A 13,181-nucleotide genomic window follows, 5' to 3' on the forward strand; every position below is an offset into this window, starting at 1 on the left:
GAGCGACCTTTGCCTTAGGAGGAGAGAAAGCGAGAGAGAGAGAGAGGGAGAGAGAGGCAGGAAGGTGGGTGTGGATGGAGAGGAGAATTAATGAGCTGGGTCTCTAGGTGAGGAGGGGCAGCCCTCTTAAATTCATTCATCCTGTGCCCCTAACCGCCACAGATCTTGTTTCAGAGTTAGGCAGAAATTCATCATTAGGAAAGCAGGAAAGGAGCATCCCCAGTAGAATTACAGAATGGAGCTTCAGTTAAGTTCTCGATGCAAAGCGATTTAGATGGAGGAGTGATTTAGTATCTGTTCCTCGCCAGGTTGGATGGCAGGGATATTTGTTATGCATAACTGGCTACATTGGGAGGTCTGTAGGGAAGGCCATGGCTAAAGAGCACGATGAATCAAGTGAATACTAGACGTGCATGAGGATGCAGATGAGACGGTTATTACCGTATTCAAGTAGGCTCTCTTTAATGTCAAAGTTTGGCCCTCGTTCGTTGCCACACATCAAACAAAAGCAATCGACACAGTCATCTCATCTTTTTCAAGTCTCATCCCTGGAAAAACATGACATCTTAACAAGTGTGTTTTTGGCAAAGACATGTTTTAGATAATTTAGCTTTCGTTCCTCATGAAATTCGAACTGTGATGGTTTTGCTTTCGCCTGAAACTTGGATTTCACTTTCTTTTCTCCCTTTTTTCTGAAATGTTTTTTCTCCATGTCATGTTCATTAATGGTGCGATGGGTCTTGCATTGGTGCTAATGGGCTGCTGTCCTTTGGCAGCTCCTTTGACAGTAACGCGATATACCAGCAGAAGGCCCTTGGTCCCATCCAACAGTCCACTATTTTGGTGGTGGATCCGGTCAAAGGCAGCGTGCTCAAGGCCTCAGGGAGAAACATGTAAGCCTCACTGCTCAGCTCCTGTCCAAACCAACACGACCTTCGCTCTTTGTTTTGCTCTTGCTAGTGTATGTTTGATTGGTGTATTCAATTTACCATTTTGTTTGCTTCTGAACAGGTTTTATTTGCCCCATGGCATTACCACTGATAAGGACAATAACTATTGGGTGACCGATGTAGCGCTTCATCAGGTAAGAGGGACATTTTAATGTCTGCGCTAAAGGTTTTCAGCATGCCTGCTTGTTCTTTTCCACATCATGATTCTTGATTCATAGATATTTAGCCTGAAGTTAATCACACTCATTTAGAAAAGTGACTCCTCAATTCAGCACAGGCTGTTTTTCGATGGGGGGTGGGTGGGTTTGTTTTGTTTTTGTTGGTTATTATTTAAATCTATGCCATGGTTTGGCATTGCAGAGTTAGTGAGACCCTTTCTGCTGCTGGGCTTTTTCCTCCTGCCACAGGTGTTGAAACTAAGCAGGGATGGGAAGGACACATTGCTGCTCACCCTGGGTGAGGCCTTTGTGCCTGGCAGCGACCATGGCCATTTCTGCCAGCCCACCGACGTGGCTGTGGATCCAGACACGGGCAACGTCTACATCTCAGATGGCTACTGTAATGCCAGGGTCCTTAAGTTCTCGCCCGAGGGCAAATATCTGACACACTGGGGAGCAGGTACACACCCTGGGACTCTGCTGCGGGAGTTTCCATTTACACATCTCTCAGAGGGTGGGAAAAGACACCACACAATGTGTGCATGCCATTACAATGTGGTATGGTGTAACTTTAGAATCCTAGTGAAGAAGTCGCTGTTCTAAATCCAGATGAACATAATTTTGAGTTTGAGAATAACTTCAGAGGAGTAAGATACATTTCTTCATGTGGAAATAATAAATTTTAAAAATAATTTAAATACAGCTTCTCTCCATTTGAGGGAATGTTTTTTTCTGTACCTGACTACATTGATTTTTTTCTCCTTTTTTATATCCTTGTGAATGAGTATTTTGAAAAATATCAGTCCAACTAAAACAAAAAGTCTATACGTAATCCCTATAACAATGTTGCACATCATTAGCTGCTTTTCAATAGGACGTATCTAGCTTGCGGCCGTTTCCTCTGGTGTTTCACCGCGTGGCCACTCTTGTATGCTTGTGGCAGGTTACCTAGACCGGCGGCGCCGCGGACCCTTCCGGATCCCCCACAGCTTGGCCTTCGCCCCAGACAAGCGTGAGCTGCTGGTAGCCGACCGCGAGAATGGCCGCGTGCAGTGCTTCATGGCCGACACCGGCGAGTTCGTCAAGGAGATCAAGAAAGACGAGTTCGGAGGGGAGGTTTTCGCTGTGGCCTACGCACCTGTACACAGTGAGCATCCTCGCCTAAGGCCATCTGGTCTGCTCGGGCGTCTCTGCGCACCTGGCTCTGGTGTGGGGCTGCTCGTTGGCGCCTGTTTCATGTCAGCTGGGTTTTAGAGTAATGGACACCTGGCCTGAAATGCCTCCGGGAAATTCTTTTTTTTTTTTTTTCTGCCATAGGTCTGCATACAATTCATCGTGCAGACCTGAGGTGGAACCAGGGCCAAATTTGATAAAGCAGTTTTAGTCTGTGTGATGCAGAAGTAAATGAATCATTCAAATTTGAAAGACTTTTTCTTAACAGAGCATATATCACTCTTTTCAGTTTGTTTGTTTGTTTTCAATTTTAACTTTGTTTTAGTTTCTGTATGTGATTTAAAGGGTTTTGTATCAAATGAATTCATCTTAAACAGGCCTCTAAGGCTCTTTTGTATTATGTTTAGACATGTTTAATAGACTGATAAAGTCACTTCAAAAGGGATTCCAGATAGATACAGTATAAGTACTCCAGCCTTATCAATACTATCTGATACTATTACTGTAGTATCAGTACTGTGTACTACTTGAACTTCTTTCATTACTCATCACTACATCAGTTTCAATCCACTGATCAATATGAATAGTTGGTTAAATCAGACAGTCCCTCTGAGCGCTCCTTTGATGATTAGTGTGGAAGCTGTATCAGCATGGATGTGGCGCTGTTTCCCAAGTCCCTGTTGCTCATGCTAATGTGATGTTTTAGGTGGGCTGATCTATGTGGTCAATGGAGAGTCCCCATACGGCAACTTTGCCCCCCTCCAAGGCTTCATGCTCAACTATTCAACCAAAGAGATCTTGGATACGTTCGCCCCAGAAACACAGGTGCTGTACACACACACACACACACACACACACACACACACACACACACACACACACACACACACTCCCCCTGAATCTTTGACACTGTGGTTACAGCTCCACCTGACATGAGAGCCCTACTAGCTCAGATCAGTCTGAATATCAGATTATGGCATAGTACAAAAGAGGGATTTGTCCTTATGTTTTTTGGCCTTTTTAATGAAGCCATAAAGCACCCAGGAATTCTGTGGTCTATTTGCTTTAGGCTACTATGATGTAGACCATAAATGTGTCATCTCACCCTGCTCTTTTTCACTATGATAAGCTCTCTCATAAAACACAATAAAGTTCAGTTCAGCTCGACTAGAACACCATTTTGACATAAGACATGGGTATGCCATAGCCTGTGATGACCTGCATAACTTCAGCTTGAATATTTTACCACCGTAAAATAAACATGTGCACACGTTTCATATGGATGTTATTGTGCAATGACATTCCTGTGTCTTTGCGATATATTCCATTCAGGTTAAAAAAAAGATTACCCTGTTTGACATCAGAGGAAGCTATTGATTGCCTTATGCTTGATTAATTATATTTTATAGTTACTTACTTGCATTATGTGTTACACCTGACTGCTTTTTCAAAGCACTGTCGCTGTAAAAGCCTGAATGCTTGATTTGTCATGACCTTCATGACATGATGTGTTATGATCCTCCCTTAGCTTTGACTTCAGACCATGATGAGGGTGATTAAGATGAGGCAGTATCACGTGCAGAATAAATATCTCTGCATAGAGTTTGATAACCTGTAATGTTTGTGCAGAGAGACGTGCGTGCACATTCTCTGAAATGACTATGTACCACTTTTCTCATAAACAAGCACCGACTAGTCTGGAAGCTTTACCTCTTAATTGGTTGCCTCATCCGATATTAAGTCATTCTGTGACCCTTTCACCTCTGATGCCTCTTGGAAGTGAGTCTAGCTGCTGCTGGACGCTTGCTGGACGTTTGCTTTTGATTCTTCTTCCTTTCCCTAAATCACAGCACAGTGACATCATCCATCCTCATTTATTGTCTTCCCTCTGCCTCTTTCATTGGATATGAAGTTATTGTGCTTGTTCTCAAATATTAGCCAATCAAAAAGACAAAGCTTTTATGTTTACTTAAAATTTTTGCCAATGGGACAAACACTGAGAATACACAATGATATGATGCAAATATTAAACATGAGTAAGAGACACTCGATGGTTTGATGACACACTGAGAAAATGATACTATATTCTTGTTATATTTTGCCATACTGTGATATGACCTGCAATGCATTAAAAAAACCATATTAGTTCATCCTTCATGCGTCAAAGACGGGTCTATGTGATTTACAGCAAAATTCTGCAAAATAATGTGAAGGTCAAAATTCATGAAAACACAATGAAATAATTCAAGGATTTGTTCTGTGATTTATTTGAAGCTTTTTTGCTACTTCCAAGGTCAATATTGCAATAGTGACAGACATATTCTATTAGACAGCATTGATCAGAAACTCCAAATGAAGCGTAGTAAAAGCAAGCAGCATCAGCTTCCTTGAACCCACTGCTTTGGATCGAGCCAGATTGATTAAACATTCAATGTGATCCCTTGGGCCACTGGATTTTGCTGTTAATTTAATTTGAAATCAACTGCAATCATTTGTTTGATAGTCGCGTCCACTGTAAAAGGCTTATACTACACTACCAAAAGGAGAGTTTGATTTCTTTAATTAAAATACTGGATAAAAGCCTTGATAAAAACCTCAGTGACTGCAAATTGTTCAAATGTGACACTGAATGCCGTTTGTGTGTTTGTGTTTTTAATTTGTGTAGAAGTTCAAAATGCCTCATGACATTGTTGTTGCAAAAGATGGAAGTGTCTTCGTTGGGGATGCCTCTTCAGACTCGGTTCTGAAGTTTGTGCCATCTGAAAGTAAGTTTGTCCTTACCTGCATGCTTTCCCCTTTGGTAAATTTAATCACATGCTTCTGCCCAAACAATTATTGTTTGAACACTCTCACTACAGAGAGGCTTAAAAACCTGCATCTATAAACAAAGAACTTTTAAAGATATCATTAGCTTCTTTATTTATTAGATTGTAATAAAGAAATCTAATGCTCTAAAACCCTTTAAACCGATTCCTGTCATTACTTCCCAGAGTAAACAAGCTCATTGTTTTGATTGATGTACTGTATAAGAGACCATGTCTGTTGTCTAAAAAAAATCACCTTTTGACTTGTATGGCACGCTCTCCTACATGGTCGTGATCTCCCAGTCAAAGCAGTTTGCTGAGTGGGTGTGTGTTTTCACAGTGATGTGTCAGTCATTTGTCCTTTTCAACTTCTTCATGGTTTGTGTGTGTGTGTAAAGAGACATGTGGAGGACATTGCCGTCCATTCCTAAGATCCTGAATACTCCCTTGAGATGACTCATAGCCAAGATGCTCATGTTTTTTTAATACTGTTAAATGAAAAACACTGCTTCCAGCATAGTTCTCAGACCTCTACAGGTTCATCCCTTACATAAGCGAGAATTCAGTTTAATGAGCAGCTCTTAAATGTCCTTGCAATGTCCCCAGTTGTTTTTTCTTTGTAACTGCAGGTGTGCTTTACTTTACGCCATCTCTCCTTTCAGAGGCAGAGCACCGTTCTGTTAAAAAAGGGGGGATCGAGGTGCAGGAAATTGAAGGTACACCATCTCAGCTTCTTTTCCCTCTTGGCCGAGATGGCGATCTGTGGCACACCGTTCCCCAGGCTGCGCTGTGTGCTGTGCTCCATTTACTCCTGTTGTTTGGTTTCTGGTTTTGTTTTGTTTTTTCTCCTTCTGATGGTGATGGATGAAGGTCTGTGGGTCAACATTTCAGACCCTGATTGTTCAAGCATGTAGGGAGAAAGGCAAGGCCCCAGGTCATATTACTAACCCAGGGTGCACTACTGAGAGGAGTGCAATTTCCATTTGTTTGAGGTCCCAAACGAACACTAATGTTGGCTTTTTTAGATAACAGGGATTTTTATAATTAGAGCACAATACTAAAATAAGGGTTGCTTTTTCTCTACATGTTCAAGCAGCTCCTTCCTGTAATGGAGTAGAGTCTTATTACTCTGTAATTGGTTTCAGTAAACAGTTATTTGGTGCAAAAGTAGATTAGTGGCTTTTTGGTGCGTAGATGGCGTCTTTATTTCTTTATTGATTATTAAGATTTAATTAACGGTTTGATTCTAACTTGTTGTGACATGAAATACTTCCATTTTAAAAGCTGCTTAGTCTTGATTGAACAAGTTTAGAGTAGGTCTTACACCAAATGAGTACAATTGTAACCTTATTTGACACAAATAACACCTTCAAAAGGACAACTTATCGATTTCTTCAAGTTGCCCTTATGTGGAACTCTGTTAAGTGCCCTGACGTATCCTTAATGGCTTCCTTATAGAAACGGAGACTTTCGTACAGGCCAATCTGAAGCCCATCCAAAAGTCAGCGTCTCAGTCTGCAGAGGCAGCTGTGTTAAAACTGCCAGCAACAGTGCAGGAGGAGGGGGTGCTGGCTCAGCACAGCTCCACCCCTGAGGAGAAGGAGAAGAGCAGCAGTACTGGTGCCTCTGCTGCACAGGGCCTCTCCCCGGCTGTCCTCACCACCCTGCTGCTTCTCCTCCCCCTCCTGCTGGTCATCGCTGTTGGCGCGTTCGTCCGCTGGAAGAAGGGCCGGATGTACGGAGGTAAACACCTTCACCTTGCAGCGGAGACTCCAAAGGCTATTCCAATGTACTGCAAAACGGTCATGGAGCCACATTCACACCAAAATTTGATGCATTTGTGGTGTTACAGCTGTGGCCAACCAGAAGTCGGTCACATTGCTTCTTGCGTTCAGTGTAGCCCTGGCTGTAATATCAGTTGCAGATGCCCTAAGCGCAGCCTGTAGAGCCACTCTAATTTCCATCCTTTGATGTTGAATTTGAGTCACAGGCTGTGTGGTAAATCGCCAAAGAAAATATAATGAGTTGGGGCAACCATTTGATGTAGTTTGACTGAACCATTTGATCTAGTTTGACAAATCTGCCTTGTGCTTGAAATGTCCTCTTGCTTCTCCCAAAGGAGACAGCTGAGGCCTGTTAAGCAGCACAGTGTTTAACGCGCACACTGGTTACTAATACTAACAGCAGGCACGGAGCCAGTGTCTGGTAGACTCACTGTATCTTCTTGTCTTCTGTTTTGTTTTTGTGTTTTTGTTTTATTTGTACAGACGGTCATGAGGTGAAGCTAGAACCATCGGGATCCTCAGGAGGAATCTTGGGTAAACTCAGAGGTGGGTGAGACACATACTGCTCAAACTGAAGGAAGAACTGCCTGACTGACTCACTGGTGCAAACAAGCACATTTTCTCAGTACACTTTGGCAGCACATGTCTGGGCTTGGTTTGCCATGGGCGGTCTGTATTACACCAGCAGCCATCATGTCTCCTCAATTCTAGATGAGTTGCTATTGTATTCTGTTAATGCTCCCACATTTGAAGAATACAAGAGACACTTATTGATTGGCTTGTAGAAAATGTATATGCAAGATAGCAAGACAGCTATCTAATGTTGGATCAATACCTTTTCACCTGCTGTCTATCTTCAGATCCTTGTAATCCAGCCTAGTCCCAAGAAAAATATTGTCTTACTGAAGCTTTGTTTACAGCACTATATGTGCCCCACTAAGCAATTCTACCAACATGTTAGTTTTTATACAGTTTTGATCTACTCTATACATTCTACACATCTAATTGGGGGCATGTCAACTCTGTCAAATTTAATACGTACATGTGCTGCAAACCACTATATTCAGCAATTCTTCACTGTTTCATTATTATTATATTTATACTTAATAATAAACAATGTGATTTTCATGAAAGATTTTCATGAAAATCATTATAAAAATGCTTAATAATTAGCTAGATAAAATAAGATAAAATTAATAATTGCACATATGGAGTATTAATTAGTGATAATCAAACTCCATGCATTATGTGTAAACATACCCTAGATATTATGTCTTAAGTAGGCACTTTTAGTGTCACAGACTAAATTCTATGTAAAGATATTAAATAATATAAATGGTATGTAATAATATAGGTTATTATTATTATTATGTAGGTAATCACTATGGTCACTGCAACAAATTTGTGACTAATTTGGAGGATTATTACATGGATTGTAAGAAATATAAATTCCACTTTGTACACAAATGTATCATGTTTACCACATCTCTGGTTAGTAATATTTTATAAGTATAATGTATTCAATACATGTCATTTAGAACTAAAAGGTCACAAAATTAACATTGTAATGCAGATATACCACATTCTAATTAATTGACCTCTTTTATGGCCAAAAAAGGACAAACATGTTACGGAGGTGTCCCTCAGCAGAAGCTGATGCACATGCCTCTTCTTGTACATGTCTCTCCCCGCCCCCTGACAACGCATTTTAGGATCTCACTCAGATGTGGCGTTTCAGAGTGGCCCACTGTGTTCTGACTGCCTTGCCAACAAACATGGCCTCTGGTTTCTGAGGGCTAAAGCTGGAATTCTCTTTTCCTGTCTGCTTTCCACCAAGACCAGTAATATCCTCAGGCCGAGGCATGGAGCCTGGTGCCCGGGGCCCCGTGCTGAGCTCTGGGCTCCAGATTCAGGCTTGTCGAGCTGTTTCAAAGCCAAGAGCCAACTGCTCCTGCATCTCTGCACCAATGCAGAGAAAGTCGAGGCTACCCTCTCTCTGGCTAAAGCACTCTCCTGGCACGTTCCCAGCCCTTAAATCGGAGCACAGACTGCATGGCTCTGAAACAGAAAGTCCCTCGGGGCGCTTTTAAGATCGTAGCAAGAGATCCGATAAATGTAATTCATAATACTTTCTGCGCTGTCACTTTTTTAATGCTAGGGTATGTTCTCCAAAATGACTTTCATATCAGATGGAAGAGTCAAACAAACAGACGGTTCATTTGGTGCAGCTTAACTGCAGAGGTGATAAAGCAGAGATATTTGTCTAATAAGATGTCAACAGTGTGTATGGTGCTGTGAACCCACATGTTCATTCCTTTGGGCTGCTGTTACCTACATACCATAATGGATAGCGTTTACGGTGTCCCACCTCTCACTTTTTCTCCATCCTCTCCCAGGCAAGGCTGCAGGGACGCTGAACTTGGGGAATTTCTTTGCCACCCATAAAGGCTACACACGGCAGGGCTTTGACCGCCTCAGTACAGAGGGTAGCGACCTGGAGAAGGACGACGAGGATGCCACTGACTCAGAGAATGAGGAGTACTCGGCCCCGCCTCCTCCCGGGATTTCATCACAGTGAGATGCCCAGAGCCCACCCCATCCGCTCTGCCCCCGCCCCCGCCCCCGCCCCCACACCCCCCTTCAGCACAGCCCGGTCTGGTCCTCCCACTCGCACCGTCAGGATGTACTGCAATCATACGTGTAATTGTTCGTATTGGCTGCCAATATATTTTATTTATTTGTGCAAAACCTTTTTCTTAGTAGTATGTATGACTGCCACTTTAATTTATAAATTTTAAGGGGACCATGTAGAGGAGCAAAACACTGGTAGCATTAAGAATAAAGCTATATGGTTATTTTTTAATGGGAGGGGAGGAATGTTGTTTAATTTTTAATTATGATCAGTAAACTTCTTCCAATAATTTATCAGTTTCTCAAAGAAAAAAAAGCCTTTTTTTTTTTGTGTAATTGGTCTTTAATCACTTATCTGTACATTTGTGCCTTTTGATTATGTATTTCACCTTCTGCAGCACCTATATTACTACAAATGTGCCACTTATTTCAAAACGCTGCTACTGTCACCTGTATTTTGGTTTCTGTTGTGCCGCATTCAATGAAAAGAAAAAAAAGAGGATTATGATGATATATCTAAAACTGTATTTACTACATTTTCCAAGCAGGATGTAAAATGTGTCTGATATTTGTTGTGACATACTGAGGTTTTATTGCAAGAATACTATTTTCAGTAACAATGTTATTTGTGTAATAAAGTGTCTGCAAAGCATCACCTGACAGTTTTCTAAACTGGGGAAATTCAGTTTTACATGCAATAATATAATGTATTATTGATAGAAACGAAAGAGCTAACCTATAACAAATATTGTGAAATACAGGCATTTTTGACAATGCTGTATATGTTATGAAATAAGAACCAGTTGCAAATATAGCATTATTGTTTTAGCAGGACCATAATTCCTGTCCAGGAGCCAAAGAAATACTTTAAATTTCAAAAAATCTATAATATATGATTATATTTTAGTATAAAAACCATCTATAAGGTATGATTAGCTCTGAAATGATCCCTAGCTAGTATTATCATTGACTATAGTCTCACTGATGAAACTCACTTTGGTTAAACATATGGAAGAAAGTCAATGTCTTTTTAGCTATGAATTAGGTCTAATTAATTTAATGACTCAATTTGACTCAATAAATTCATGCCTGAGATAATATATCCATAGTCAATGTTGTTCATAATGTAATGTATTTTGCAGAAACAAAATAGGATTCTGATATATCACTTATGAGTAGAAGATTATAACCTTTAATAAGGTCATATATAATTAAAAATATATAAATAACATTAAAAATCTTATGTTCTGTACTGGAATATTATTCTACGCCAGAAGCAGTAATTCTGGACTTAAGTATGTTGACGTTTAAGCGTCCAACCAGATATTTCATCTCATCATTTGAACCATCATCAGTAACGATGCTATTAATATTTCACCAAATGGCGTCGATGGCTTGTCTAGACACGGACATGCGATCACGTAAAGAAAAAACAAATTTGAATTTAATATTTTAATATTTTCTATCTGTGAGGTTCCCTCGGCGCCCGTAGCCTCAATAGTAAGTAAAAATGCAGCACCATCTAGTGGATATCTATTACCGCAGAATTTAATTAATTTTTCAAATTACACATGAAAAACCTATCATATAACTGGCGAATTGACATAAAAAGATTTCCGAGTGTTGTTTGAATCTGCTATCAAAAGATCCACTACAACAAATCAACAGACGTGGTTTGCATCAAAAACACATTTCTCAGCTGATGTGCTATTATGCTACTTTATAGCAGTTTACCTAAAAGAAATGCCTCTCACTAAAATCTGTTCTAGTATGTTCAAGTCACGGTTCTGCTTTGTCTGACCCTTTCAGTTTGAATGATTCAGACTGAATGAAGGCAAATGTGCCCCATACTGTAAGATTCTATAGTTAACTGATTAAGTCTTATGTCTTTGCAGCTTTTCAATTTTTTTTTATTCACAGAAACTTCTAAATGCGGAGACTCTTGAGTTTTCTGTATAAAACAATTGTACTTATCTGCATTTACTAGAAAATTGCCTTACCCTCCCTACCTGTACACATTATTTATAATATATATGCACATTTATACTCAGTATGGAGTAACACACTACTTTTCCTTTACCCTCCCTTTTAACCCCCCATCTCTCAATTCCTAAACGTCATTAATTTGTTTGATTTCCATTACTTCAGTCACATCATTTAGAGCAGTTGTGGTTTATAGCTATTTAGATCTCAGTTAGGAGTTGCTCAAACAGCACAGCAGGGGTGTAATGACTACCTCAGTGTATTAGGGTGAGAACATTTATTGGTCTAATTCAGCTCTATACGTATTAATTCTTGTTTACCGGTGCACTGGAGGATGCTTTTTCAAAATTCCAAAAATGTAACAATTCTTTTACAAAGTTGAGTTTCATCATAATTATAAGTTGCTTTGGATAAAAGGGTCAGGTAAATGTAATCTGTGGAAGGTGCATTGTAGTATTAATTTGAGATTACAGACTTCCTTATGCTGCAGAGTGATTTGAGAAAACGTCGGTTCTGCCCACAGAACAGGGCTACAGTAGAGCCTGGATCTGATGGAGCAGTACTGAAAAGTACATGAAAATGGCCTACACAACCATTTTCTAAAAAAAACAAAAACAAAAACAAAACAAAACAAAAAAAACAAAAGCCAGATTTCAAGGAAACACATCAAATTTTACTTTAGGGACACAATAATTTAGAAACCTATATGGACTATAATTATTTAGGATTAAAAATTACTTTAACTGGAAACTTCATTCCAGCAGTCAATGAAGTTGGACAGAAAGCATGCATAGCATTCTATGCAGTTATGTAAAAAAATGTACATTCAAATACCAATTCAAATTTTGCTCAAATTATTTCAGTTATACAACCAATTCTGCTGTATGTTAGTTATGTATGGAGGCCATTATCAAATCAAAGGTTTGACCAATGGCACAAACACCCACCTGAATTTTGTAAAAGTATCCTCCAATTCACAGGTAAACAAGAAATAATACATATAGAGCTGAATTAGACCAATTTCCAATCTTACTCAAAATTCAAAAGAGGATAATTAAATATTGGCTGCATTTAAAAAATAGTGACCCTCACTCCTACCACTAGAAAGCCCCGCAATGTCAAAAGCTGAGCCCCCTTACATAGCTGGTCTTGACACAGTGTTAACTACGACTAACACTCAGCAGGACCAGTCTGAAATACAAATGATCACACCAAATCAAATCATAAAAATTCATAACAAAACAACTTCACCCATTGTAACTCACAAGAACAAATCAAAATGCAGTGCTATCGAGTCCTAAAACTACCTGCTCACAGTGATAGTAAACACAACCACGCTGACAAAGTTTAGACTCAGTGAACGTTGCCTGGCCACAGACCGGCAGAGTCAAAGCTGTCAAAGCTACAGTCAAAGCTGTCCAGAGAAGAGACATTTCCTATAATTTTAGAAGAAAAGAAAGAAAGAAAGCAGAATTTTAGCAGGACTATATAAATCTACCTGCCACAACATGAGGGACAGTTAGTAGCTCAGCCAAACAAGCACACACATATGCAACTGTACTGCCGTATTTGTAACCTTTATTTACTTAACTAGATTAATTCTTATGTATTTACCTTTCTGGTTCGCTTCTCTCCTTTTCTAATATAGACTTCAAGTATTCAAGTATTTTTTGCTAATTTAATGTTGTTATGGTTCGT

At 39.9% G+C, this 13,181-nt stretch overlaps 1 protein-coding gene across 7 annotated transcripts in view; it reads left to right on the top strand.

Annotated features, from left to right (window-relative positions):
* pam (peptidylglycine alpha-amidating monooxygenase) overlaps positions 1-10,172 on the top strand; it is a 43,290-nt gene extending 33,118 nt beyond the window's left edge. For 5 of the 7 annotated variants that reach the window (XM_035535231.1, XM_035535230.1, XM_027008991.2 and 2 more), the window contains 10 exons: positions 777-893; positions 1,012-1,084; positions 1,358-1,568; positions 2,052-2,255; positions 2,988-3,106; positions 4,947-5,046; positions 5,715-5,801; positions 6,544-6,828; positions 7,353-7,415; positions 9,266-10,172. In XM_035535231.1, coding sequence (XP_035391124.1) covers positions 777-893; positions 1,012-1,084; positions 1,358-1,568; positions 2,052-2,255; positions 2,988-3,106; positions 4,947-5,046; positions 5,715-5,801; positions 6,544-6,828; positions 7,353-7,415; positions 9,266-9,447 — 1,441 coding nt within the window. In that variant the 3' untranslated portion in view covers positions 9,448-10,172. The remainder of the gene's footprint in view (positions 1-776; positions 894-1,011; positions 1,085-1,357; positions 1,569-2,051; positions 2,256-2,987; positions 3,107-4,946; positions 5,047-5,714; positions 5,802-6,543; positions 6,829-7,352; positions 7,416-9,265) is intronic. The other 2 variants (XM_027008990.2, XM_027008994.2) reach the window with 1 other exon arrangement.
* The last annotated feature ends 3,009 nt before the right edge of the window (positions 10,173-13,181 follow it).

The sequence above is a fragment of the Electrophorus electricus genome, chromosome 17 (assembly GCF_013358815.1).
Source record: "Electrophorus electricus isolate fEleEle1 chromosome 17, fEleEle1.pri, whole genome shotgun sequence".
NCBI lineage: Eukaryota > Metazoa > Chordata > Actinopteri > Gymnotiformes > Gymnotidae > Electrophorus > Electrophorus electricus.